General features: G+C 48.4%; 1 protein-coding gene across 2 annotated transcripts in view; it reads left to right on the top strand.

Annotated features, from left to right (window-relative positions):
* The window catches only part of LOC133343791 (integrin alpha-11-like), a 61787-nt gene that overhangs the window by 30891 nt on the left and 4374 nt on the right, over positions 1 to 26522 (top strand). For both annotated transcript variants that reach the window (XM_061553621.1, XM_061553619.1), the window contains exons 8-26: positions 1158 to 1308; positions 2922 to 3087; positions 5381 to 5454; positions 7821 to 7965; positions 9818 to 9966; positions 10240 to 10386; positions 11372 to 11572; positions 12138 to 12268; positions 13873 to 14039; positions 14905 to 15047; positions 15588 to 15698; positions 15814 to 15899; positions 17380 to 17521; positions 18454 to 18549; positions 19594 to 19670; positions 21344 to 21433; positions 22857 to 22959; positions 24668 to 24781; positions 26268 to 26378. In XM_061553621.1, the coding sequence (XP_061409605.1) occupies positions 1158 to 1308; positions 2922 to 3087; positions 5381 to 5454; positions 7821 to 7965; positions 9818 to 9966; positions 10240 to 10386; positions 11372 to 11572; positions 12138 to 12268; positions 13873 to 14039; positions 14905 to 15047; positions 15588 to 15698; positions 15814 to 15899; positions 17380 to 17521; positions 18454 to 18549; positions 19594 to 19670; positions 21344 to 21433; positions 22857 to 22959; positions 24668 to 24781; positions 26268 to 26378 (2404 nt within the window). The remainder of the gene's footprint in view (positions 1 to 1157; positions 1309 to 2921; positions 3088 to 5380; positions 5455 to 7820; positions 7966 to 9817; positions 9967 to 10239; positions 10387 to 11371; positions 11573 to 12137; positions 12269 to 13872; positions 14040 to 14904; positions 15048 to 15587; positions 15699 to 15813; positions 15900 to 17379; positions 17522 to 18453; positions 18550 to 19593; positions 19671 to 21343; positions 21434 to 22856; positions 22960 to 24667; positions 24782 to 26267; positions 26379 to 26522) is intronic.

Raw genomic sequence — 26522 nt, 5'->3', positions numbered from 1 at the left:
TACTTCTGAAGTCACTTGATTGAGCTTACATCAAAGAAGGGGCTAATCCCGAGAGAAGGAACGATATAATATTGTCCGACAAGAGTGTTCAAAACACGTGAAACCATAATTTCTGGCTCTCAAAGTTAAAATAATATTGACAACACGACAAAATGAATTTAATGTCAGACAACAATTATTGCCTGAAATGCACCCAATCTCATCGGATCTCAGAAGTTTCAGAAGCTAAGCATGCCGGAGCCTGGTTAGCGCTTGCTTCTATGGGTGACCACAAAGGCCTTTACAGGTGCTGTAGGCGTGTGATGTGGCCAGGAAATGGCAGTGCTGAGTGACAGCCCCCTGTACGCATGGTGGGGGGTGCCTCTGGTGTCTCCTCTGATGTGAAGCCAAACTCTCATTCATGGGAGAGGTGAAACATCTCAAAGTAGCAGCCTTGAATCAGAGTTTTGGGACTCGGCATGGATTTTCAGGGTTAATAATTAGCATTATTATTGTTATTGTGCATGTACTGTAATATTATTTGGTGGGGCGGGGGGGTGCAACCAGGCTAAACGTTCGAATATCAACGAACGTTTATTTAACGTTGGTGGAGGAGGTGGGGCATGAAGCGCGGCAGCGACCTGAACGTTTACGTATTCAATCAATAATTGAATAAACAAAATAACCATATCACTTAAAAAGCACGACACCTAAGTCGTGATACAGACGCAACAACAACACGTGTGTGTGTGTACATATCAACATTTGACATGAAACAACAAATAATGCAAACGACTAATTTTAGATTTGACGCTTTCATGACTGCAAGGATTCATACTCTTAGGTTTTTCGCTAAAGTCACGTAGGTAAAAAATTAAAAATAATAGAAAATATACTTGAGACAGTAAATTTAGCTGTGACGGTCCCACCTGATGACGGAGACTTGTGTTGCCTCCGAAACGTCGTGATTTATTATTTTATTTCTATTATTATTTATTTTATTATTTATTTTTTACCTACGTGACTTTACCGAAAACCCCAAGAGTATAATTCAAACGACCACATGACTGCCAACCCCCCCCCCCCCCGACTCCTCACAAAAAGCGCAACAGCGGATGAAGGCATCGCTGATCGCGAGCTCACGGCACATCGCGCTTGTCTCGCTCGCACCCTCCAAGGTCGGAGGCGTTTTCTCCGGAGCGGGGCGCACGTCCCGACGCCCAGAAGGTGATGATCGTGGTGACGGACGGCGAGTCGCACGACAAGTATCTGCTGCCCGAGGTCATCGAGCAGTGCGAGAGGGACGGCATCACGAGATACGCCATCGCCGTACGGTGCCCGCAACAACCGGCGCTCGCAAAACACGCGGCACCGACACGCAGAGGGCCCCAGGGCCGATCACTGTCGCTCCAGGGAGGGGGGGGGGGGGAGTTCTCAGACTCACGGCCCACGGTGGTCAATCTTTAATGGCATTGTGTACGCACGTATGTATGTTGAACTTTCTTTTGCACCGTACGTAGACAATTGTGCTAATCGGAGGAGCGGGGGATGGACAACAAACTAAGCACAAAAAGCAGTTCTGAAGGAGTGATTCTCTTTGGTTTTTTCGGTAAAGTCACGTGACTTTACCGAAAAAACCAAAGAGTATGAATCCTTGCAGTCACGAAAACTTCAAATCTAGAATCTAAAGGAGTGAGTTTTCAATCTAGATTTTATCCAAACACCCCAATGCAGGATACTTCTCGATAAATACATGGTACAACAAGGTCAATATACCTTAACTCACGTATTTTGACTAATTACAATGTTCTTAATCATTGGACTGGGCTGGGGTTAGGGCTCTGGCCTCACAATCAGAAGCCCTTGGAGTTCAAATCATAGACAGGGGTGTCTATTCATCCGACCATCCATCCATGGACAATACAATTGATATCACCTTCTGGGACATCAACAGTAGTTGCCCTATGGACATATTGACCCCCAGCATGGGATGTGGAATTTACAATTGTCTAGATGTAAACCCGAGTTCTTCATTGCAAAGCCCGCGGGCCTCTGGCAGCCCCTGGTGGGATCCTTGAGCGTGGCCCCTGGCGTGATAGCACCCCGATAGTACACGAAAGTGAAAAAACTCCATCGTGCTGTTCAACCCATTGGTTTCAAATTGTGATGTCTTATCGGAAAAAGTGTCCCCCCTCTGAAAACGAGTGAAGAACACTCATTTAAACCATCCATATTGACATACATGTGTTGATATAAAAACATGCAAATTTACGACTCTTCTTTTTAAACACCTGCTGCATGAAGGGCTCTCCATGCCGCCTTCGTCATGGGGGTTGTGGGGCCATACTGCACCACGCTGGTCAGTGCGCGTTTGTGCAGGGGGGGGGGGGAGGCCAGTGACGATATCACTCACCACTGTTCTTAGTCGTGGCCATTGATCAAACTCAGTTCGCCGGGTTCATAGCACAGTTGTGCTCACCACTGCGCCATTGCTTGCTGCCCCCAGTGTTGGTAACCATTTGTAACGATGATGATGATGATGCTGTTGATGAGGAAGACGACGACGATGATGATCTTCTTGGTTCTTTCGGTAAAGTCACGTAGAAGGGAAGTAATACAATAATAAAAATAAAACATAATAAAATAATTCTCACGACGTCGTGAGAATTATTTTATTACGTTTTATTCTGTTTTATTATTTTATTACTTCCCTTCTACGTGACTTTACCGAAAGAACCAAGAAGATCATCATCGTCGTATTATAAAACATAATAAAATAATTCTCACGACGTCGTGAGAATTATTTTATTATGTTTTATTTTTATTATTTTATTACTTCCCTTCTACGTGACTTTACCGAAAGAACCAAGAAGATGAATCCCTGCAGTCACGAAAGCTTTAAATCGACGATGATGATGTTGACGACGTCGTCATCATCACAGGTGCTCCGCTCGTACAGCTCCAATGCGGACGACGTGGCTCGGCTGATTAACGAGGTGCGCTCCATCGCCAGCCACCCCGTGGAGAGGCACTTCTTCAACGTGACGAGCGAGGCCACCCTCATCGACATCGTCGGCACACTCGGGGAACGCATCTTCAGCCTCGAGGGTGCGCGAAACGCGCTCTCTCACTCTCTCGCCGCGCGCCCTGAATTTGAACCCAGGAACTCGGAGATGACCGCTCAGTGCACTAAACCTTGAACCACTGGAACGCACCACATTTTACACTGCCTGCAAAAGGCACAATTACCACGAGGCACTATGGGAAACCATAGCTTTGAGAATCTCACGGAATATCGCTTTACATGTAGTATCGTGTGTTGGCAATGTAGTGTGTTCTGTCCACTGCATCAACACGTGAATGTGGCCACAGACTGATGGAGGCAAAGACAACTGTGTGGTGCTGGCGATCGGTAACAAAGATAACCCCGGCACACGTGGCGATTTCTGTAACGGCGACCTCTCCCCGTCTTCTGGGGTGTAAATATTTACAATAAATTATGCGGCTTCCAAAAATATATTTTTTTAATAGCGAGCAATTACACAGCAATGCTAACACTGATCTATGTTTGTTCTAGGCTACTAGAGACCATAGACTGTGTGCCCCCCTTGTGATTGATTGGAAGCACTCTCGTGCTTATTTGCTAAAATCCCACGTGCAGGTGACGAGCCAAGCACGTGCTTGCCGGTCAGGTGTCCTCTCAGGTCAGGGTCCTTCTGCTGCCTCCACTTGGAAGTCTTCCTGGCCACCCAGATCCCCCCCCTCCCCCCACTCACTGCTTTTGCGTAGCGACCATACATGGGTAGAGGCACGGAGAAATGTAAACATGTCTCGCTTTAGCCCGGCGCTCGCTTGCAGTCTCACAAACATTTATTCCTGACGTCACGTTTTATTTATCGCCGTGCGTAAACCGTCAAAAGGTATTCGTGCACGCAGGGGTTTTGGCCAGGCGGTTTTGGCCAGGCGGTTGTGAAGTTAGGGTTTGCGTATGCACACGCAAACACGCACACATACAACAACAGCCTTATAGGCTGCTGGGCAAGTGCTCTTACCGAGCACCTATTATGGGTGGTTTTATCTTGTGTAGCCTACGGTCAAATCACATGGCATGCACACAATCTTGTCAGAGAGAGGGGAAGCTAAGCAGGTTTGAGCCCGGGTAGTGATTGGATGGGCGACCAACAGGCGTAGCAGGCGTAGCAGGCGTAGCAGGCGTTGCAGGCGTTGCAGGCGTTGCAGGCGTTGCAGGCGTTGCAGGCGTTGCAGGCGTTGCAGGCGTTGCAGGCGTTGCAGGCGTTGCAGGCGTTGCAGGTTTTGAGGCTACATGCTCTCAGGCATTGAAGATGGCAGAAAGTCAGTGTGGAAGAAAAAATATGTGTTGTTACTATACTTCTATACTCCCACATTTATCTTGTCCACCTTCATCAACCCACACTTACCAGTGTGGTGATGTTTGGTCAAACAACCCCCACGACCCCCGTGGCATGGGGAGGCCCTCATCCAGCATTGTAAAGAAGTGTTTCCTTGAATATGGGTTGGGTTACTCTGTTACAAAAAAAAACAATTGGATATAAATATTCTGAAGGGGAACCAAATATATTCCCAAATACTGGTTCCGATTAGAAACAAATATTAATTCCTGGGACAACAAATATTCGGGGGGAGGGGGAACATATATTCTCCGATACTTGCATGAGGGTATGGTGTGACCTGCACCTTGACTTGCCATATTTGTTTCCGAAAGCGGTAATGATTTACACACTGCACCAGGTACTAATTTGAGGCCAAGCTGACCTAAGGGAGGCCCAGGACAGGTTTAGATACAAATTGCCACACTGGTGTTATCCATGATTGTGAATCAAGCCCAAGTTGCTGGCATCATGGTTATTTGTGCCACTGCCACATACACGCTAAAAGCGTTATCTCCACAAGTCTAGCTCTATTAAGATTCCATCTCAAGTCAGCTTCTATCCACTCACGATAATTGCACTCTTCCCAACTGAGGTTAAAAGTGTTTATGTATTAGCTCTGTCTGCCCATATGTCTGTAATGGATATGAGCACGATAACTCGTCAAGGTGATCGAATAAGAACGAAACTTTATTTGAAGGTTTTATTGATATTAGGAATATGCCATTTTGAAAACTTACCGAATGTATCAAATGGTTGCTCACTACTTGGAAGAAGCAGTCCAGAGCAAATTGATTATTGTGTATTCTCCAATATCAAAACTCACCTTTCCCTGACAGCTACCCGTCAGCTTTCCGTACTGCCAATCAAACATTCCCAAAGACAAATTCAACATGGGACAGCGTTACATCATGACTCGCAGTGATTTCACCCCCCTATCACCTGCCCCCCTCACCCACCCCTCCCGACTTGTTTCACTGCTGTTTTTACAGGCACAAGGGAAAAGAACGAGACTTCGTTTGACCTGGAGATGTCTCAGGCTGGATTCTCCGCTCACTATGTCGGGGTAACGAACGCAAATGCTCGCGAAGCGTTCGACTGCCCACGCACGGAACAGAGAGAGAGAGAGGGACAAAACTCCCGCATTCCAAGCGGGGCAAAGTTACTTATCATAGTCGATGACAAAAGCGTAAAAGCAGCGGCTTCTAAAATCTCGCTCCTCCTCTCATGCATCTTCAGAGGGTGGAAGTTTTTTTTTTTTAAACCCTTCCCCCTTTTAAAGGCAGGGACACCAACGAGGCTGAGCGTTGTTTTGTCTCGCCGCTAAACACGCCGTCCCGTGTGATGGCCACGTGCCACGGCTCGCCCGCTTCAGGCACTCTTCACCGCTGCCCCTTTTGCTGCCGATGTTGCTGATGCCTATTCCGCGGCGGTGCGTTTCAGCCGTTCTCATTTGATCATCGCCAACGGCTCGTGGCGGTCAAATCTTACGGCACTTTTGTCACCGTGTGCGCACTGCACAGCGTCGGGGAATTTTAGTTTGGATGAATAGGCTGCTTCTGTTGTTGTTGTGGCTGGGGCACCGTTGATCTACAGCAGCGAGTTGCACACACCACACACACGTAACCTCCCTTCTTCTCAAGTCCTCTGCCCAAGGACAGGTCTACAGTATAGCTCAAGCTCCATCCATCCCTTAAAACGTAGGTTTTCTGAGCCGATACCGTGATCAATAATTATTCTTGGGTAAGGCCACATTGTTGTTTTAGGCCACGTAGCTTTAAAGTCCTTGTCATTAACCCTCCACCACACAACAAGATTGTACAAAAATGTGCTATTCTATATACGTTCCATCGTATCGAGCAGGCTGCATCAGTTGACAGGTTTTTTTTTTCAAAACCACGGAGTCAGCTTAAAGGAGAAGCTCAAAGCAGTTTCAACAAATTGGCGCAATTTGGTGTTAAATTTAAACGTGAATATCATTCAGCCAGCGGTGAGTCGGATATTTATTGGTGAGAATTTGGTCAATATATTGGCACGGTATAACTCAATAATAACTTTGTAAATGTGACAATTGTGTCGCGTGGTGGAAGGTTCAAGAAAATGACGTTGCTCAACACGCAAACAAATATGAATATTTCCATCCATCCCATTCGATCTCTCTCCCCTCTTTGCGTTGTTAACACCACACTCTGCACTCGGGGTTTTTGAGTCCTAACTGGAAGAGGATGGTTGGGATGGTTTGCCCTTGACTTCCTCAACAGTATTTTAGAGGTGACGCCATCACCGTATACAAATTAATATCATTGCCGGTACCATTTTTGTGTGCTGGCTGTGTCCAGAGTGGTAATGAATACCAGGGAGACCTCTGCAGTAAAATCAAATAAAAAATCACCCATGCTGCTATTACAGCTGCGGCTCCGTTCACCCCACGCTAAGTTTAATGCAGCAGTAGCAGCAATGAAAGTCGCCACCGGGTTACATCGTTTCCATTCCACGCAGCGCCGTTCCACTGTTCCCGGTGGTCCTGCGCCTGATTACTGAGGCTCTGCCTCTGGCTATGTGTGTGTGTGCATGTGTGTATGTATGTGTACGTGGTGGGTAGAGGTAGTGTATTGGTTAGCGCGCTGCGCTACGAACCTGGGTCCCCGAGTTCGATTCCCGCTCACGGCCAACATCTGAACCGGTCTTGGGCCTCCCCTAGGTCGACTCAGCCTCAAATAAGTACTTAGTGTGATGTGTAGACATCGCCACTAGGGAGACAAACGTGGCCGGGCGTGGCACTAGCCACAAACCCCCTTGTCTGCCATACCCCCCTTCATCGGTGCTTGTTCACAGCACTTGCTCCAAGAGCCTGGGGGGGAGGGGGTCTTTATCTTTGATGTCTGCGTGCGTGCGTGTGCTTGCGTGTACGTGGTGTTTTGTCGGGCCGTGTGCGTGTGTTCATGTGTGCGTGTGTGCGTGTGCTTGCGTGCTTGCGTGTACGTGGTGTTTTGTCGGGCCGTGTGCGTGTGTACGTGTGTGCGTGTGCTTGCTTGTTTGCGTGTACGTGGTGTTTTGTCGGGCCGTGTGCGTGTGTGCGTGTGTACGTGTGTGCGTGTGCTTGCGTGCTTGCGTGTACGTGGTGTTTTGTCGGGCCGTGTACGTGTGTGCGTGTGCTTGCGTGCTTGCGTGTACGTGGTGTTTTGTCGGGCCGTGTACGTGTGTACGCGTGTGCTTGCGTGCTTGCGTGTACGTGGTGTTTTGTCGGGCCGTGTGCGTGTGTGCGTGTGTACGTGTGCGTATGTGCGTGTGTACGTGTGCACGTGTGTACGTGTGTGCGTGTGCTTGCTTGCTTGCGTGTACGTGATGTTTTGTTCGGGCCGTGTGCGTGCGCGTGTGCGTGCGCGTGTGCACGTGTGCGCGTGCTGCGTGTGCGCGCGTGCTGCGTGCCAGGGCGCCCTGATGCTGGGAGCGGTGGGCGCGTACGAGTGGATGGGCACCATCGTGCGGCGCGTGGGAGACGAGGTGTCCCTGCCGGGGAAGCACGCCTTCGAGTCGGCGCTGCCCTCTGAGCTGCGAAGCCACGCCGCCTACCTCGGTCCGTGCCTCTTGCACGAGCCGCGCTTCATATATTCATCGCTGTATCCCCCAACCCCAATCACAGCTGATTGGCAGGTCGTGTTGTGCTGTGTTGCGTGCGCGTCGAACGTCTTTCGCACCGTACGTAGCCAACCGTGCTAAGCGGAGGCATGGGCCAAAGTGTGGGTACTCGCACCTCTTCCAACATGTTTAGGGGCCGTCCATAAATGACGTCGCGCGATTTTGGACGATTTTTGACCCTCCCCCCCTTCGTCACACGACGTCACAAAATGTCAGACCCCCCCCCCCCCCCCAGGTGCGTGACGTCATTTATGGACGGCCCCTTAGCCGTGGAAGAGTAGGTCAAACCACCCTCTAGAGGGGCTCTCTCTAGTGGAGCCTTTTCTGCCAGCAGTGACGTGAGTAATCAATTGGAGGGCTCTACCTTCACCATTTACGTTCCAAGCGTAATATCGTCAATAATCACGAGACAAATAAACTTTGATTTGAAACTCTGCAGCTACCAGTGCATCACCCTGTGTCGGGAAATGGCCCTGGAAGATGGCGTCACAGAAGTACCTATGAGGTCACTTCAATTGGCCTATTTATTAATGGTAATAAGCCCTGCATAGAGTATTTGTCTCGTGGCAGTCAAACCCAGAGCTGGCATTTGACCAAATGAAGTGAAAACACAAAATGCAATATCATTTATATTTTTGTAACTTAGCCAAGCATATTCATTGACTACAATTGAGGAACGGTTTTATTCCAGGGTGGCTAAAATGCACGATCGCAACGGTGCAGCCTAATGCCCCTAACTCCTGAGCCCTGTGGCCACCTCTGAGCCCGAATAGTTTGACACTCTTAACAGCAATGTAATGAACAAACAGCATCTGATCAAATCACCAGGAGCGAACCTGATCTCATCAAAAAATCGGAAGCTGAGCAGGCCTCGTTAGTAAGAATAGGCTTTACCCATACTGGCAATAAAAGAGGTGTTAAGATTCTCAAACACCAAATCGATAACTATTGCAAGGCATCAAGTCTGCATTAGCCACACGTAAGTTGTGGCAAAACATGAAAACAAACATGCGCTGATAATATATGCATTCAATCTTGATTTGATCTTGATTTGAAGCTTTCGTGAATGTATGCATTGCTTTGTATACTGATTGGCCTCCATCATAGACAGCCGTCTTCATGGCTTTGCCTCACCACCAGTATGAGACCAGAGAATGACAAAAGGCGAACAGCGCAAACGCAATGCAAGTATCAAGGTATCAGTAGCTCGGGTTGAGTAGTTATAGCTATGGGACCTGAACATCTTAACACCTGTTCTATTGCTACAAAGGGTAATGCCTATTCCGATCTTGATTTGAAGCTTTCGTGACTGCAGGAATCCATACTCTTTGGTTCTTTCGGTAAAGTCACGTAGGTAGAAATAAAACAAAATAAATCACGACGTTTCGAACGCAACACAGAGCGTTCGTCTTCAGGTGAAAGGCGCGAGAGCTGCGATGTCTGCTGCGAGCAGCACGATGTCTGCTGCCTTGTGATGATGAAAAAATATTCTAATTTTTGAAAAAATATTTTGATTTTTTCGTAATTTTTATACTGGGAAACAAGTCCCACGGATAGCCTTGTTCGTGTTCTAATCATGGGCCACGGACCATGCAGGACAGGCTGCTGCTCAGCCACATTGTGGGCAGCAGAGGGCACCTCGGCAATACCCACGACTTAAATGCGTGCCGCAGTCAGGGGAAACAACCCCGCACGGTGCGCACAGCCCCTCACCCAGCAGCGTATCGACAAAAGTGCTTGCGCCTGACACCTGCACAACGAACACGCCGCGGCACCGTGCCGCACCGCAGGCTACTCGCTGACGTCGGCGAGGACGCAGAACGGCTCCACGATCCTGGTGGCCGGGGCGCCGCGCTTCAACCACACGGGCCGAACTGTCGTCTTCACGCAGGACCACAACTCTCAAGTCAGCGTGCTCAAGACGCTCTCCGGGGAGCAGGTCAGCAGGAAGCGAGGTTGCGTCACCGCCGTGCCCGGACACGAGCAGATGTGCGTAACGCGAAACCGCCGTCCGTCTTGTGCTGCCCAGCTCGAAGCCCCGTTGACGAATGGACTTTTAAGCTGCACGCCTCGTTCGTTTATTTTTCTCGAGGGGGATTGTTTTGTTTCTCGATGACGAATGCGCCGGCGTTCCGGCGCGCGTTCCGGCGCGAGCGTTATCCGGGGAGCGGTCCGGTCACCGGGCACGCCGCCGCGTTGCCGTGACCCGCAGATCGGTTCGTACTTTGGCAGGGAGGTGTGCGCCATGGACGTGGACGGGGACTCGGTGTCGGACGTGCTGCTCGTGGCCGCCCCCATGTTCATGGACTCGTCAAGCAGAGAGACGGGCCGCGTCTACCTCTACACGTTCAGCCCCCAGGTGTGCCCCGCCGTGACCCCGGCGCTACAGACAGACGACCTACGAAAGGTGGCCGGGAGGCTTTAGGGGTCATCGAGTTGGCACTGCTGTGTTCCTGGATTTTAATCCGGGTTTCAGCTGCCTGTCTCAAGAGCTGTGTGTTTATACTCTCAACCCGGTGACTGACGACTGATCAAAGAAACCCATCGTTTTACATTTGTAGGTATATTCGAGCTCTGAGAATGGAATATGTTGGTATGGTTGCCTTGGGAAGAATACTCTTAACGGGGACGTTACAGATGTATCCCGAGAGTGGATGAAGGCCAAATTCAGCCCCCATGTGCACTCAATCCTCACACTTTCCACCAAATCCTGGATATGCCAAGGAAGTGCATTATGAGCCTGAGTTGGATTCCCGCTCTTGGCCAACACCAGTGACGATTATCTGAACCGGTACTGGGCCTCCCTTAGGTCGACTCAGCCTTAAATGAGTACCTGGTGAAATGTGTTTACATCGCCACTGGAGAGACAAAGGCAATCGGGGATGGTGCTGGCCACCCACCCCCCTCAGGTGCCATGCCGGTCTTCATAGGTGCTCGCTAACAGCACTTTCCCCAATAATCTGTTAACCCTATACGGGGGTCTTTGTCCATGTGTGTGTGTCCGTGTGTGTGTGCGCGCGTGGGGAGCAATAGTGTAGCGGTTAGCGTGCTGCGCTATGAACCCGGCGACCCGAGTTCGATTCCCACTCACGGCCAACACCAGTGACGATTATCTGAACCGGTCCCGGGCCTCCCCTAGGTCGACTCAGCCTAAATGAGTACCTAGTGCAATGTGTAAACATCGCCGCTAGGGAGACAAAGGCGGCCGGACGTGGTGTTGGCCACCCACCCCCTCGTGTACAATTCCGGCCTTCATAGGTGCTCGCTAACACCACTTGCCCCAACAGTCTGTTACAGGCTAGACAGGGAATCTTTGTCTTTGTTTGCCCTTTGCACGTGCGCAGGGTGTGCTGGAGTGGAGCGCTCACCTCTCGCCGGCCGAGAGCCAGGACTCGCGCTTCGGCTCGGCTCTGGCCGCCGTCCCCGACCTCAACCAGGACGGCTGGGGCGAGCTGGCGGTGGGGGCTCCGCTGGAGGACGAGCGCCAGGGCGCCGTCTACCTGTTCCAGGGCCACGGCCGCTCCCTGCGCACCACCCACGTGCAGGTGCTGACCCCCCCCCTCATCCCCCCCCCCCTTCACACAACCTTCCCAACGTGAACTCTTTCAGTGGTGTAGCATGTTCTTATTTTATGGTTCGTTCGGTAAAGTTACTTAGATAGAAAATAAAAATAATAAAAACAAAAAAACTCCCGACGTTTCGATCGCAACACAAGCGGTAGTCATCAGGTGGAGAGAAAAAAAAGTGGGTGTAGCACGGTTTAAGATGTGCCCTGGTGCGCGGAACGAAATGTACCCCCCCCCACCACCCCCCATGCAATGTTCCCCCTTTCTTCTGAGCCTGGGTCCTTCTGACCCATGGACCCCGAGGTGCAGTCGCAACACCTTCACGCTCAATAGGCACGCCACGGACCTGTGCGCGCCCCGTGACAAAACGCATGACTCCGCTCACGGGGGCGCAAAGGCTTACGGACGGGTGCAAGGGGGTGGGTGACTGCGCCGCTGCCGGCTTCATCTCTCGTGTGCCCGCCGCGTGGGGAGCCGTGCGCGACGCGCGTTTTTTTGGCCGCGCTGCTCATCGCTGCGTCTCTCTCCCGCGCGCGCCCCGCAGCGAGTCGCGGCGAGCGAGCTCGGGCACGGGCTGCAACTCTTCGGGCGCTCGCTGCACGCGCAGCTGGACGTGGACGGCAACGAGATCGCCGACGTGGCGGTGGGCTCGCTGGGCGCCGCCGTCGTGATTTGGTGAGGCTCGGGACACCTGCTCTGCACTCGCTTCTTCTCATACCGTCCCTACCTCACACGCTCCTTCTCTCCCTCTCTTCATGCCTCTCGTTCCTTTTAACCCCTGTTCCCCCCCCCCCCCCGCCTTGCTTCTTCTCTCCCCGTCTCTGCATCCCCTCTCCACTTGTGTGGCTTCTTCTCCACCAAGACGCTCGTTTCCGAGCGGAAGACTGCTCTTGATTTCTAGGCCTGTTGTTGTAAGCCTGAAATGGTTCGACGAATTTTCACCTGTTCTTTGATTTCTGTTGCGGAGAGAATATTGGCCTCTCGCGGCAGCAAGGATCACACGAGCCCAGGGTGTCATAATGTGCGGTCATGACCTATCTACTGCTGGATTAACAGCTGCCCAAGCTTCCGCCACCTCTCGCCGTCTTGCGATGCAACAAACATCGCTCCATCTCAAACACCTTTTTGGGCACCTTCCATCCGTTGGGTGTCATTATTTCATTACCGTAGTCTTGATCACTGATCAGTCCTGCTGTAGCCTCCTTGATTTCATTCAGTCAATACAATGTGACTAACTTGCATGTCTTCTCTGCTCCACGTGTGCCTCTTTCTGTCGGTGTGAATCTCTCCACGGCATACGAATAGAAAAATGAACAATTGTTACGTGCACAATTCATTGCATGTACCACTTCACGAGACCTCTTTGTCCAATTGTGCTGTGTCTACCTTCTAAGCTTCATCACCGTGGTCCTCAGTAGCACTGACGTGTCGGCACAAAGCGCACTCCATGCGACGATCTCAACCCAACAAAGAGCCGAACAGAGGGAGCCTAATTTACAACCGAGGTGAAGCCTGCGGCGGACCGGACGGCACCTCGGACGGAGTAATTCGATCCGCGAGTGATGCTGGAATGCAGTCGGGGGTGCGCTCAGCAGTTTTCCTGGCTGTCACCGACATATGCGCCCGCGATTGAACATCGCTGCAGAGAACACGTGTCTCAGCCAGAGCCGTACAACTTCCGTGTCTGGGCTAAGGGTGCAAAGATGGTCAGACGTCATGTGTGGACCGTCTGCCAGTCCCTCCTGTTGGAACCGAGCAATGCAAGACAGCTTTCTTCAAGACATTGTTTTGCTGTCCCCCCCATGGCTTCAATGGAGAATTATTTTTTTTATTTTTACTCCGTTCCACAGATGTTTCAAACCAAAGCTTTCTAAGATTTGATCCAGCCAATATTTTTGTGTTAATTTGTTTTTAGGCTTTTATTTTTGAGAAAACGAAGGGGACAATATTTAAGGTGCCATGCTCTGCGGACCGGGCAGGGTGTGAAACTCCCATCGCTTTCAGCCTCCACAAATAACCAATTGCAATCTCAATCAGAATACATTCAGTACTCTTTTCGCTTTGATTGCATAATCTATTGGCGCCAATACAAAATGAAATAGTTACTCTCAACAGAAACACCTGCGTAGAAATCCTCCGTGAGAGATCCGAGTGGATTATTCTTCGTCTCATAACGCGACTCCGAGAGCACAACCGGGTATCAATTATCTGGGAACGTGGTATATATACATCAACAATTTATTTCGCGAGATTGTGCCGGCGTGGCTGTCCGCTCGCAGGTCGCGCGGGATCGTGGAGGTGGAGGTGGCGACGCAATTTGACCCGGGTGAGATCGACATCTGGAGCTTGACGTGCGAGGCGCGCGGGCGCAGCACCTTCTGCGTGGAGTCCTCCGTGTGCCTCACCGCACGCACCAGGGCTCCCAAGCCAGAGGCCCAGCACGTCGGTGAGCCTCCCCCCCCCCCCCCCCCCCCAGGGCCTGGCCACGTGCATCGCCCCCCATCGCTGCCGCAGTTGGAATGCTGAGAGCCGGAATCGCGTCTATGGGCGACTGGGCTGAAAAACATTGCCTTGGCAATTTTCCCTCCTGTTGGAAATCGAGACCTTGGCACACGGAAGCCAATCGTGCGAAGCCCCCCATTCAGTTGTCGTTCGTGGGAAGTCACAAGTTCTTCTTTGCTGCTCCATTTCCTCGAGGTTCTTTCCCCCAGCCTTCTGTGCTGTTCACTCCCTGTTCAAGTCCAGGCTCAAAACTTCCACTTGTCCTCTGCCTATAAGTGGCTGCCTCTTTCTCTGTATAAAGTAAATATGCTCACTCTGCCCGTTCGTTGCCTTGAGGTGCGGCTCTCGTTTTCACCAAAATGGATGAAGCGTAACTTTCGCCAGAATGTGATTCGGGCCATGAATCAAAACATAGGTGCTCAATCAAAACTGAATTATAAATGCACGTTCTACAGTGAACCAAATCCCAAGTTGAAATGTCCGCTCTAATTATGGTGTTAATTAATCCCATACACCAGGGAATCTCACAGCGCTTTACATCACAATCTCATCTCAAAACGTTTGAAAGGATACCCCCAGTGGCAGCTGTCCCTGTGCCGCACCTGCCCTGCAAATGAGCATTACTCGGGGAACATGAACACGACACGTCATAACCGCACGCGAGCAATTTGAATTGAGTAAAATCTAACATCGGTGCGTGCACTTGCGTGTGACACCATGCCTTGGCGTTCCTGCAGAACACGCTTGAAAATAGCTGGCAGCATAACTGACTTGAGCTGCCGCGTTGTGTTGTCGTGGCTCCCGCGCAGCCGTCGTGTACAACGTGACCATCGACGCGAGCAGGCTGGCCCCGCGGGCGCTCTTTGACAAGTACGACGAGCGCAGGCTGCTGCGGGAGGCGATCCTCCCCTACGACGTGGAGACGTGCTCGCGTTTTAAAATCTACATGCTTGTGAGTATCAACCAATGCAGGGCTTTTTTGTCTTTAAATTTTTTTCACAATTGTTTCGCCGCGTTTTTAAGAGGTTCGGCCTGAAAGCAGAAGGCAAAACACGCGTGCGCTGCCTTGTCAGGGGAAAACGCAACCCCAGCCAGAAAACACCGTGTATCTCTCATTAACCTCTCGTTTAGTTAATTGTATCTGAGGGGAGTCAGATATCATATTGACTGTTAAGAAAAGTAAATCGGCTCGGGCCGAACATTTCACTGGAAGTGGATTATGGCCGGTGGTCAAGACTAGTAACATTGTGGCAGTTAAAGGAGGGAACAGGCACAAAAGGACATCCACCACTGACATGGAGCGACGCAGTCAGCTCGTGTGCAGGTGCTCCGGTGGATCGTCATGTCGCAGGACCATTGGGAGATAGGGCTACAAGTTTGAGAGGCCTTCATCCAGAGGGGATATACCGTGGTTGAAGAAGAAGAAGATAATGATGACTCTTCTCTAATATTTATATCCTCATGTTGTGCCTGCATCGTCTCTCTTTCCCAGGAAGCATCGGACTATGTGAAACCGCTGGGAGTCCGCGTGGATTTCCGCATGGCTGACCCAGATTCTGGACCAGTCCTAAACCTGCTCAAGCCCAAACACGTTGAATACATGGTCAGGAATATAACTGTACCGTATTGTCTAACGAATGCAGTACACACGCCTCTCATACTCGCTGGCATCGTGCCGTGTGCACGCTCGTGATTTGTGTTTGTGTTGCCCTCCTCAGATCCCGTTCAAGAAGGACTGCGGAGATGATGACCAGTGCATCACAGACCTGGTGCTGAGCGTTAACACCGATGCCAGCGGATCAACGTGAGGCGCACATTCGTAACATTTTATACCGTACCGCGGTACTGCCATTCCACTGCTAGATGTGTGCCTTTCCACGCTGTGTGGATCACGTGGGCTGTTTGATAATACTAGATTTGAAGCTTTCGTGACTGCAAGGATTCATACTCTTAGGTTTTTCCTCTTTACTTGATACAGCAATTGTGCTGTGACGGTTCCACCTGAAGACGGAAGCTTGTGTTGCCTCCGAAACGTCGTGATTTATTATTTTATTTGTATATTTTTCTCTATTATTTGTATTTTATTATTGCTTATTATGTATTTATTTATTTATTACCTGTTTGATAATACTTCACGCTGGTTAGCGCAAGTCGGTGCAGGCGGGGAGTAAAGAAGTGGGAGCGTATGAGTACAAAAGTACATTTCCCTTTGAGACCAAAAGTCCCTTTTTCAATATGTCGGACCACCAACGTAATACAGTCGTTTAACAAGGGAGTTGTTGAAGACATGGAGACATTTAACACCATTACATATCACTCGCCACCGATGTGAGTGGTGGCTGGGATTCAGGCTCGTGGTCTCCGGGTTCATAGTGCAGTGCGCCAATCAATGTGCCACGGCTCCACCTGCTTCTTCAACCCGGCTGTCCCATCCACCGCAATCACTCTTGTGAGTTCACTCTTGTTGACGTGCCTTGCTTACTCCCACTGAAACCTTAGATTTCTACAACGTTTCTGAGTTGAGTTTAAATCGTTTCATTTAACCAGGCTAGCACTCAAGAGGCCACGGTGTAGAGTCTCATTTGCGAAAGTGACCTGGAGCTATTAACCTGCCAGTAGGGGGCGGTGATTGCCATGCACAGTCCCAAATGAGTAACCCGCTAGTCCGTTTTTGAATTCGGTAAATTTTGGACCCTGACACCAGCACACAACGGCCTACTGTTTGCGAACGCCATCGGCGGATCTTTAACAACCACTGTGAATCGTACGGCACGCATTATTTGTGTTATTACACCTGCAGTATTAACCAGGGTGGCGGCTTGATTTGAACCGTGGACATCTGCAAGAAATAAACAGCTGTGAACCCTGCACTCTTGCTATCGCAAAGAAGCATACGAGTGTCAATTTATTCGGAGAACACGTGCATGTAACATACAACTCGTACGAGACACCGAATATGCCCCGGAGTGGGACGCTGATGACAAGCAGAACATTCTAACTGGGGCTTCGTGTGCACGTGTAATGTGCTCGCTCAAAGCTTGGTTGCACTCGCAGGATGTTTCGACGGACAGGCTTAATGAGAGGTCCCTGGTGCAAACCCTGAGCGGAGGTTTGGTCCCAAAGCCTCCTGAATGTTTAGGAAGGCATAACATCCAACCGCAAACCACGCACTTAGCCGACTGAACCGGGGCGCGCGCGCGCACGCACGCACGCACACACGCTCGTTCTGCCGTGGTCCTCGCTCCTCGGACGTGACAGCCCCGTCCCGTGCGCGTCTCCCGCAGGAGCGCTCCGTTCCTCATCAGCAGCACCATGCACCGCGTGCTCCTCAACGTGACGCTGCACAACAAGCTCGAGAACGCCTACAACACGCGACTCAACGTGTCGCTCTCCCCAAACCTGCACTTCAGCAACGTCATGGACCAGGTGAGGCTCCCCCCCCCCCCGCACCCCATGCAATCCGGCTGAGTTACCAGTGTCTCAATTCTAGATTTGAAGGTTTCGTGACTGCAAGGATTCATACTCTTAGGTTTTTTTCGGTAAAATCACCTAGGTAAAAATGTATAGTAAAATAATAATTAATGAGTTATTTTCATTTATCTTATTATTATTATTATTGATTACCAGTGCCTTTCAACTTTATTGATTGATGGCCCCTCTAATCAAGACTTTTAGTACCTTCATCCCCCTCCTCAGAGCCTCCACTCCCCCTCCCAACCCCTGCCCCCCCCCCCCCGCACCGCAGGTGTGGTGTCTGTGAGGCATTGCTGCTTGTTGTGTATTCATTTTTTTGTCGAGCCTCCACAGCGCAGACTTTCCCTGCACACGCACGACATTTCTGCTCCACGGTATCCATTCCACAGCCTGCACCGCCTCTGAGAGGCTTAGTGGGGGGTTGACTCACAGGGCGGTAACCACGGTTTTCAGGAGGGTCCTGCATTCAGATGTTTGGCCGATGCTTTCTTGATAAGTGCTTTGCTTGATGTGGGACAAAAGTCTGAGTACCTGGAAAGGAAACCCACCACAAATTCAGAGGGGGCATCACTCGGCACCGCCATCTTCTGCCCACCTTGCTGTCCTGTGCACTTGTAACACGTGGCAATCTCTGGTGATAATCCATGCAACTGCTGGCCAAGCTGAAATCTGCTTAGCTTCTGAGATTTGACAAAATTGGTCTCGCACAACCGCAATGAATTCTCACTTCCGCGCGTTCATAGAAATATTGTTGCCTCGCCTCCTTTGTTGGTCGTCGTCGTCCTCATCGTCTGCGAGTGCCACGAAAGCCGATTTGTAAAAGCGCTGCCATTTGGATTCCCCGGCGAGAGTCTAATTTGCGCTGTCACATTGCCCTGCGGCAGGCTGAGAAGGCGGTGAAGATTAATTGCCACTCTTTGGCGCACGCGACGGGCCGAGTGTGCGAGGCGGGCTACCCGGTGTTCAAGTCCAACACCAAGGTAGGGTGGTGGCACGCCAGCCAAAAAACAACGGCAAGCAGGCACCAAGTCAAAGCTGCGATGAAATTAAAGCGACTTAATTTACTCGGGAGCCGGGATCGTGGCTCGGCAGTAATGGTGACCACAGCGTTTTAAAACATTATTTTAACTTCATTATCAAATGTTCTGCAAACATTTAAAACACTGCATTTTTAACCACAATTCCATTACTGGCTATCGATTAATGTAAACTTTAAATAGTGTTATTGTCTATAACGATGCAATGAAACCATACAAAATCGTAACATGTCACGCTTTTTATTCTTATTTTCTCATTGGCTAAAACTGTGTGTTTAAACCATCCTCATGATTATAGCGTATTTGGATCATGGTTCACTTAAACAGATTACCATTTTTATTGACATTTTGGTGATTGTAGCACCGCTAGTGGCTGCAAGGCTTATATGACCCAATTGCACACAACACATGAATCAAAAGTAACTTTTTATTGCCAGTTTATATTGCCAACTTCCGAAGCAACGTGCATTGCTGAATCAATGCTTGGTTATAGATGCCAAATATTCACCGCACTGTATAATTATAAAACAACATATTTGCTTTTGGGGTGAGTGGTGGTGCAATAGTTTATCACGCGGCGCTATGAACCCCACCTTCTCCACGAACCCATAATGACGAAGTGTGGGGAAATCGAGTAACGTAACAACCACGACGTATGTGGCAAGGGGAAGCCTTCATCGAGCAATTAACTGACAAACGACTATAAAAAATAGTAAACGACTGTCAATTTAAATTTGTATTACTTGCTGTTAAGTGCCTATCTATTTTGAGTTTCTTTATCAACATCAAACACCATTCCTCCTGGGAGAAAAGCACTATAGAATTTTACCCGGTTGCAAATGTTAAGCTTCGAATGGTCTAACCCTTGATTTTCTGCACCACAGGCAAATGCAAATTTGAGAGCAGAGTTTTGCGTGACGGCATGGACACATTTAGACAGACACGTTAGACATGCACATAACTCGCTGCCTGCTTTTCATCTTCCAGATCAGCCGCATGTTTGAATTCAAGCTCAGCGAAACGACGCTTTTGAACCACATTGATTTTCAGATGGAAGCCATGAGGTACGAATTCACCGCACGTTTAAATATTTAATACGCAGAGACAGCATTGACCATTTGATCGTCCCCCCCCCAAAAAAGCCACCACTTGAGCCACGTGCGTCTCACATGTGTAATGTGAGGTTATATCCGGGTCGTTGACGGATTACAACTCGTCACAATGATTGGCTCTGCCGGTCCTGGTCCATAGCCAATGGGGGGAAGCCTAGGGGCGTGGCCCTGACGTGATGGAAAGGTGACAGCTGTTTGTAGATGATTGGCCCTGCTGGCTTTAGCCACGGACAATGGGGAGACGAGTCAGGGGCGTGGTCCCAGGAGACTACGACGGAGTCTGGAAGATTCCATAGAGGCTAAGCAGGATTGGTGGAAACGTACCACGTGACCCGGGTATTAAATAGGGGTGGAGACAAACAACAGGTAGTCAGAACTGGAACGAACAGAGGAGGAGGCCATGCGAGAGCGGGGCTCCAAGTTGCCACGTGGCTGCACGCGTGGCTCTCTCTCTCTGTCCCTCTCTGCCTGTCAGCAGCATGAAAGAGTGCTGTAATGAAAAGTGAATAAAGACCGGATTCCAGAAGTCGCTTCAACGACCTTTATTACACATGAGTTGAATTGTGGGCCCTTTGTTAACACGGTTCCACCAAGGGCCAGGTACAGTGTCCCTTCAGGCTGCCAATAATGTCTTGTTATATTTCATGTTGATATTGTTGTTATTACAGCCTGATGAGTCGGGTACACAAATGCACTGCCAGCTCTTGTCGCAGCGTTTACTTGACACTGTTGGAAACAGGAAGCCGTGGGGTTTCGTGCAGCGAGTTTGGAATGTCCGAAAGTGGAGTGTGCCCCGTGGTATTTTACTCATGCCATCGGCCAACGTGCCCATATATAGTCAAATTAGACTGAGCAGCGTGGTACCTGAATGGCTACTTGAAGAAACTTCATTAGTATCTCATTTTTGCTTCAATGAAACCATTACAATGCTGCATTTCCAAATCGTCAGATACCCCTTTTCACCCCTTTATTATTAAAGCTAAAGTAGGCGGTGAATCTTACAGCCTGGTGTATGTGTGTATGTGAAATAGACTAGATTTGTGTACATTTATTGACACTGGACACAAGTGTGGAGTGCGTTGTACTTTTGCAGAGCATTTTATAACCCACGGAATTTGGAATTGAAATTGCTGTTATTGAACATTCGTAAAGGGATAATTGCGTATGATAGCAAACGTTAAATTTCGAAGCACACTATTTTATTCGTGGGACTAATGACCTGGGGTTGTGAAGTGACCAGCGCATGAGAGTACAGCATTCTTTGATACATTTGTGCGAAGTATTGAGTGTCATTATTTCGATTGTGTGATGGGTTTTTCTCCGGGTGCTCCAGTTTTATCCCACATGCCACTCATCAATGGCATTGGCCAAACATGCCAATGCTGGAACCTCCTGTGGATGAATACTTAGACTCAGCGAGGCTCTCTTCTCAGAAACTAAAGGGCAATATATAATTCATATCGTTTAATTTAATCGGATGTCAGCGATTTTATTTTTGCAAGCACCGCATTGGGAATGCTTTGTGTCTTCTTATAAACGATGGTTCTCTCAAGTGATTTACGTTTAGTCTGGTGGACAGCGTTTTTTTTGACAACCACATGCTGAATATCCGTGCCACCCTGCAGCGACAGCGACGAGCTCCCGGACACGATGCACGACAACACCTTCCATCTGTCGCTGCCCGTGCGCTATCAGGCCGACACCATCTTACTCAGGTGCATTCGAACTCTGCCAGCGGCTGTGGCTGTCGTAAAAAAAAAGTGCAATTGCTGCCGATGAATGTTAAAGTCACCAAACGTGAAAAATGATCAGCCTTGCTCGTGTAATTTCACTCGGATTTGGGCAAACTGCTGTCCCATCGAGCGTGCTTTTTGGGCGGCTCGTGTACAACACTTACACTACTAAGCTGTATTAAAGTAGTCACTGGTTCATGCGATTGAATTTCTTTTATATATGCTCTGTTTTGACAACAACAACATCAAAAGTACCAGTGGACTTAAACCTGTTTCTTTACTTTTCAATTTACATTGGTATTTTGCTATACATATTTCAAGACTAAAACAGTACCTCTAACATAAATGATGTGCATATAAACAAATAGGAGTTCAAATGTGAAATAATCCACGGCAATATTTCAGCCTAACCTTTGTATATACTGCGTGCTTCTTAGATGGCCAATTGTTTGGTAGTGGGATTACAACATGTCACACACAACCTGATCATCGCATTATGTAGTATAAGCATCCTTTGGGACATTTTAGTTTCTAAATGTTTTTGCGCTGCTGGGTGGTGTGATGCAGAGCCAATCCCATCACCGTATCGAGTGTGCGACTGCGTTGCTGTCGTAAATCTGCTGCTGTGTATTCTCCCACATACACAGACGAAAATTCCCCAATATACAAACAAAGACAAATTCCCCCATATCGCATTTTACAAACTGTTGGGGCAAGTGCAGTTAGCGAGCACCTTGTATATATGCATACAAAGACAAAGATCCCCCGTATAGCCTTAACAAACTGTTGGGACAAGTGCAGTTAGGGAGCACCTTGTATATATGCATACAAAGACAAAGATCCCCCTATAGCCTTAACAAACTGTTGGGACAAGTGCAGTGAGCGAGCACCTTGTATATATGCATACAAAGACAAAGATCCCCCGTATAGCCTTAACAAACTGTTGGGGCAAGTGCAGTTAGGGAGCACCTTGTATATATGCATGCACCCCCACACTCTCACGCAAAGTAATTTACCTTCAAGTGGGATCAGAATGTCCTGTCTATTGGATTGGATGAGAGGCCATTGGGGATTGGATTGTTGCGTGTGCATAGGCCACATGAACATCATTCGTCAGTGGCAAAAAACAACAACACGTTCCTTCGGAGTGGGCAAGTAGGAACTTGGTTGGACAGCGTATTCGTGCACGACAGACAGACAAATACTCCCTGGTGGGCAGTGTGGAACCTGTTGTTCCTACCTGTAATACCCCTGCAACTATCAGTAACTTACATGGCCAATGGAACAAGCTCAGACATAACTCAGAAATGTACCTTTATGTTATCCAATGATGCAATGCGATACACATTCAACACGTATTTCATCACGTATATGTAATTCTAAATGTATGTATTTATTGTTCCAGGCAGACCAACATCGAATACATTGAAATCCTTAAAGATGTCCGGCCTCCCAACATCATCAAGTCCTTCAATGACATTGGGACGATTTTCAAATTCACCATCACAGTAAGCTTGCCCGTGTCACAAGCTGATCTCAATAGACACACAGCAATTCCCCCTATAGTTTTCAGGGATACATATTAGTCATGTAACGATCCTCTCCTTTGCCTGTGTTTTGATGAATTTTCACTATTCAGGATGTGCGATCCGATTCTGGGTTATTTTTGCAGTTGCCATTGTGGTTAGTCACGAGAACCAATTACATGGAACTTAGACGAATCCAAGCATAGTAGATTTTATTTTTTTAATCCAAATCTATTTGTAATTTCTCCCCAATTGTACCCCAAATCCCGCAGTCAGTCGCATTACGAGAGAATCCATTTGGATCTCTCACAGAGAGCAGTGCAACCATTCCTGTTAGAGAATGGCCCGTGGAAGCGGACATCACAGAGCTACGTCTGAGATCCCACAGTAGGGGGCAGCACTGTACCAACACGAAACATCCCTACATGCACAATTCTATTGGTTCATCGTTACATTACTCAATATGAAATTTAGACATGAAATGAGAGTCATTGATCTTTACATTTGTTCTTTCATTATGTAAACACGTGACAGAAAACATAACCTGAAATGTGTTCTGTGCTGCATGCAGAATATATTGGGAAGTCTATCTCATGAATGACATAAATAGACAATAACGATGCATAAATGCATCGAGTTAAATTGATTCTCCGGCTCATGCCACATGCATATAATCATGTAGGTCAACATTAATGATTTTTCTGCCACTTGTATTAACACTCACCAATTGGCTGAAAGACATCTTCTTTATATATAAAGAACCTGCAGAGCAATTGTTGGCACCAGCTCACTGCCTGGCAGCATTCGAGCTTGTCTCTGGCACCTCAGTGATTGTGAGATGCAAATTGTATGAACGACGCGATATAAAAAACTAATAATAAAAAAATGACTAATGATTTATTAAAATAATATGTACATTTTGTGAATGTTATATGCGGGTTAACGGAGCAAACAAAATTTTACAAACTAGACAGAACAAATTAAAAAAAAAACATAGAAGCCCGAAGAATATAGGTTTTTAAATCGAAGCACAGAGCTGAATTATAACAATCCATTTTACCTCTGACAGAGTGAATCGTTACTTCCTACCCGTTGCATCTCATGTGTGCTACCACACGTGCTCGCATATGTGGGATGCGCTTGTGTCGTGGTTAGGGCATTGCTCTTCGAACCTGGAGACCTGACTTAGATACCTGCTCAAAACACTCGGTCGACACGGCCTTAAACTGAGTGCCTGGTGTGCAGTGTGTATTAAACATCAGCACCGGGGAGACAAAGGCGAGCGGGTGTGGTTCTGGCCACACCATCCCCTTGTGCGTCGTGTCGGCCTTCATAGGTGCTCACGAAGGGCACTTGCCCCATCTAAAACTAAACCGAACAATTTTATATTTTACCAGGTAAGGCCCACTGAGCTACTATAGCTCTTTTTCAGATGCGACCTGGCCACAAATGATAGCTCAACAAAGTGGCTTATCACGTGGAAATGTATAGCAACCAAATAGTTGAAACGCTTGTTTATAAATGTGGATGGAAAACCCGAAGGACCGGAGAAAAGTCCACGCGACCACCAGGAGAACATGCAAACTCCAAATATACCAGGCGAGGTAGTTAATATTAATATCTCGCCACTGTGGCGCCTATTGTCTGCTATTGTCAATACTTTTGCTCACGCACGTGTACTCATCTGCAGATACAGAACACGGGGCCGTATCTTCTAGAGCACCTTCAGGTGAACGTCTCCATTCCAGCATTCTCGCAGCAAGGAAATCCGCTGCTCTACATCACCCACGTGGACACCTTCCCGGTTTGTCGTGGCACGCAGCAGCACCTGTCCATGGCACATGTGCCGCAGCCAGCGATCGCCTGCATTACACAGCTACTCACGTCGACCGTGCCACAATTAAACTCTGTGGCCAAGTATTCATTTAACAGAAATTAACTATAATAAACGGATTAAACAGTAATGGTTATTTTCACCACCAAACAGACAATTGGTTCATTTGGACATATGTTTTCTAAGCCATGGACTGGTTTTGACTTTCTGAGTCTCATCAGCAAGGTTTGTCCTGTACAAAAAAGTTCATAGTTTTTTTCATGCAGTATTATACTGTCAGTAGAAGCTATACATTGACACTGCTGATGAGACTCAGATGGTCAAAACTGGTCCAGGATTTGCCTATTTTCTGCTGGAAGTAATGGCTTGAAGCACATTGCACCATGCCTATTTGCATTATTTTACATTATTTTATTCCACATAATCATCCACCGAGGCATCGTTAAAATGATTATGTATATTGCATAACTATGCAAAATTCTACTGAAGCCCAAACCCAGCGATTCGGTATCATCTTCCAGGAAGCGAAATAATTTACCTGATGCCACTGCCGACGTTCCAGTGATGTGGCCGTGTGAATGTGTTGTGTTGATCCTGTGAATGTGCTAATTGTGAATGTGTGTGTGTGCGTGTTGAACATGTGTGCGTGCTGCGTGTTCTGTGTCGATGCTGTGTGTGTGCTGATGGCGTGTGCTACCTTCATGTATTTACCGTGTGTGCTGTGTGGACTGACTTTGTGTGTGTGCTGACCCGGGGTCACAACATTCTGTGGGTGTCTCTAAGCTATATCTAATCATGTTGGGAGTGTCCACGTGGCCACGACACCTACAGTGGCGGTGCCATCACGGTGGTCGTGTGTTCAGCGTGGCGACTTGATTGTTAGAGCGGCTTGTGTATCGGATTCGTAAATATTGAAACAATGCCACACATTGAACCCATAGCACGTTCACACAAAATTATCATTCGTATCATTGTGGAGATCATAAGTGACAAAAAATGATGAGCAGACAGGGCATCTTCTTCACATGTCTATCTATCCACGTAAAAAAATATTAAGTGTTTGTTTTACACAATTCAATGGCGTTCATATTTTCAGCATATACACACGGATTGTTATATTCTTAGGTTTTTTCGGTAAAGTCACGTAGGTAAAAAAATTAAAATTAATAAAATAAAAATAAAATAAAAATCACGACGTTTCGGAGGCAACACAAGCTTCCGTCTTCAGGTGGAACCGTCACAGCACGATAGCTGTATCAAGTGAGATAAATGCCAAGAAACCCGTATTTGTATATTTACTGGTTGAGGGTGGTAGGAGCCAAGGCAGGCCCTGAATATTATTTTTGTGAGGTTCGGTGCGGCTGAAGCCCGCTGTTAGGAATGAGCCTTTGTTGTGTGGGTTGCAGTGTTTGTGGTGGAGGCACTGATGTCTTTCCTTCGATCGTGCCTCTTCCAGGCGCACCAAGTCCGCTGCCACACTGGCAACACCGTCGACCCGTTCGCCGTGGCTCAGAGCCAGCCACGTGCAGTGTTCCTGGCCGAGGACTTCACGGCTGAGAGAGAACTGGTGAGCTCATCTAAGCCTAAGAATAACAACATCTTGATTTAAAGCTTTCGTGACTGCAGGGATTCATCTTCTTGGTTCTTTCGGTAAAGTCACGTAGAAGGGAAGTAATAAAATAATAAAAATTAAAATAAAATAATATGTTTT

This window comes from Lethenteron reissneri, chromosome 18 (genome assembly GCF_015708825.2).
Source record: "Lethenteron reissneri isolate LAM-NWPU_2019-01 chromosome 18, ASM1570882v1, whole genome shotgun sequence".
Lineage (NCBI taxonomy): Eukaryota > Metazoa > Chordata > Hyperoartia > Petromyzontiformes > Petromyzontidae > Lethenteron > Lethenteron reissneri.
Note: the sequence above shows the minus strand (reverse complement) of the source record. Positions and strands in the feature narration are given on the sequence as shown.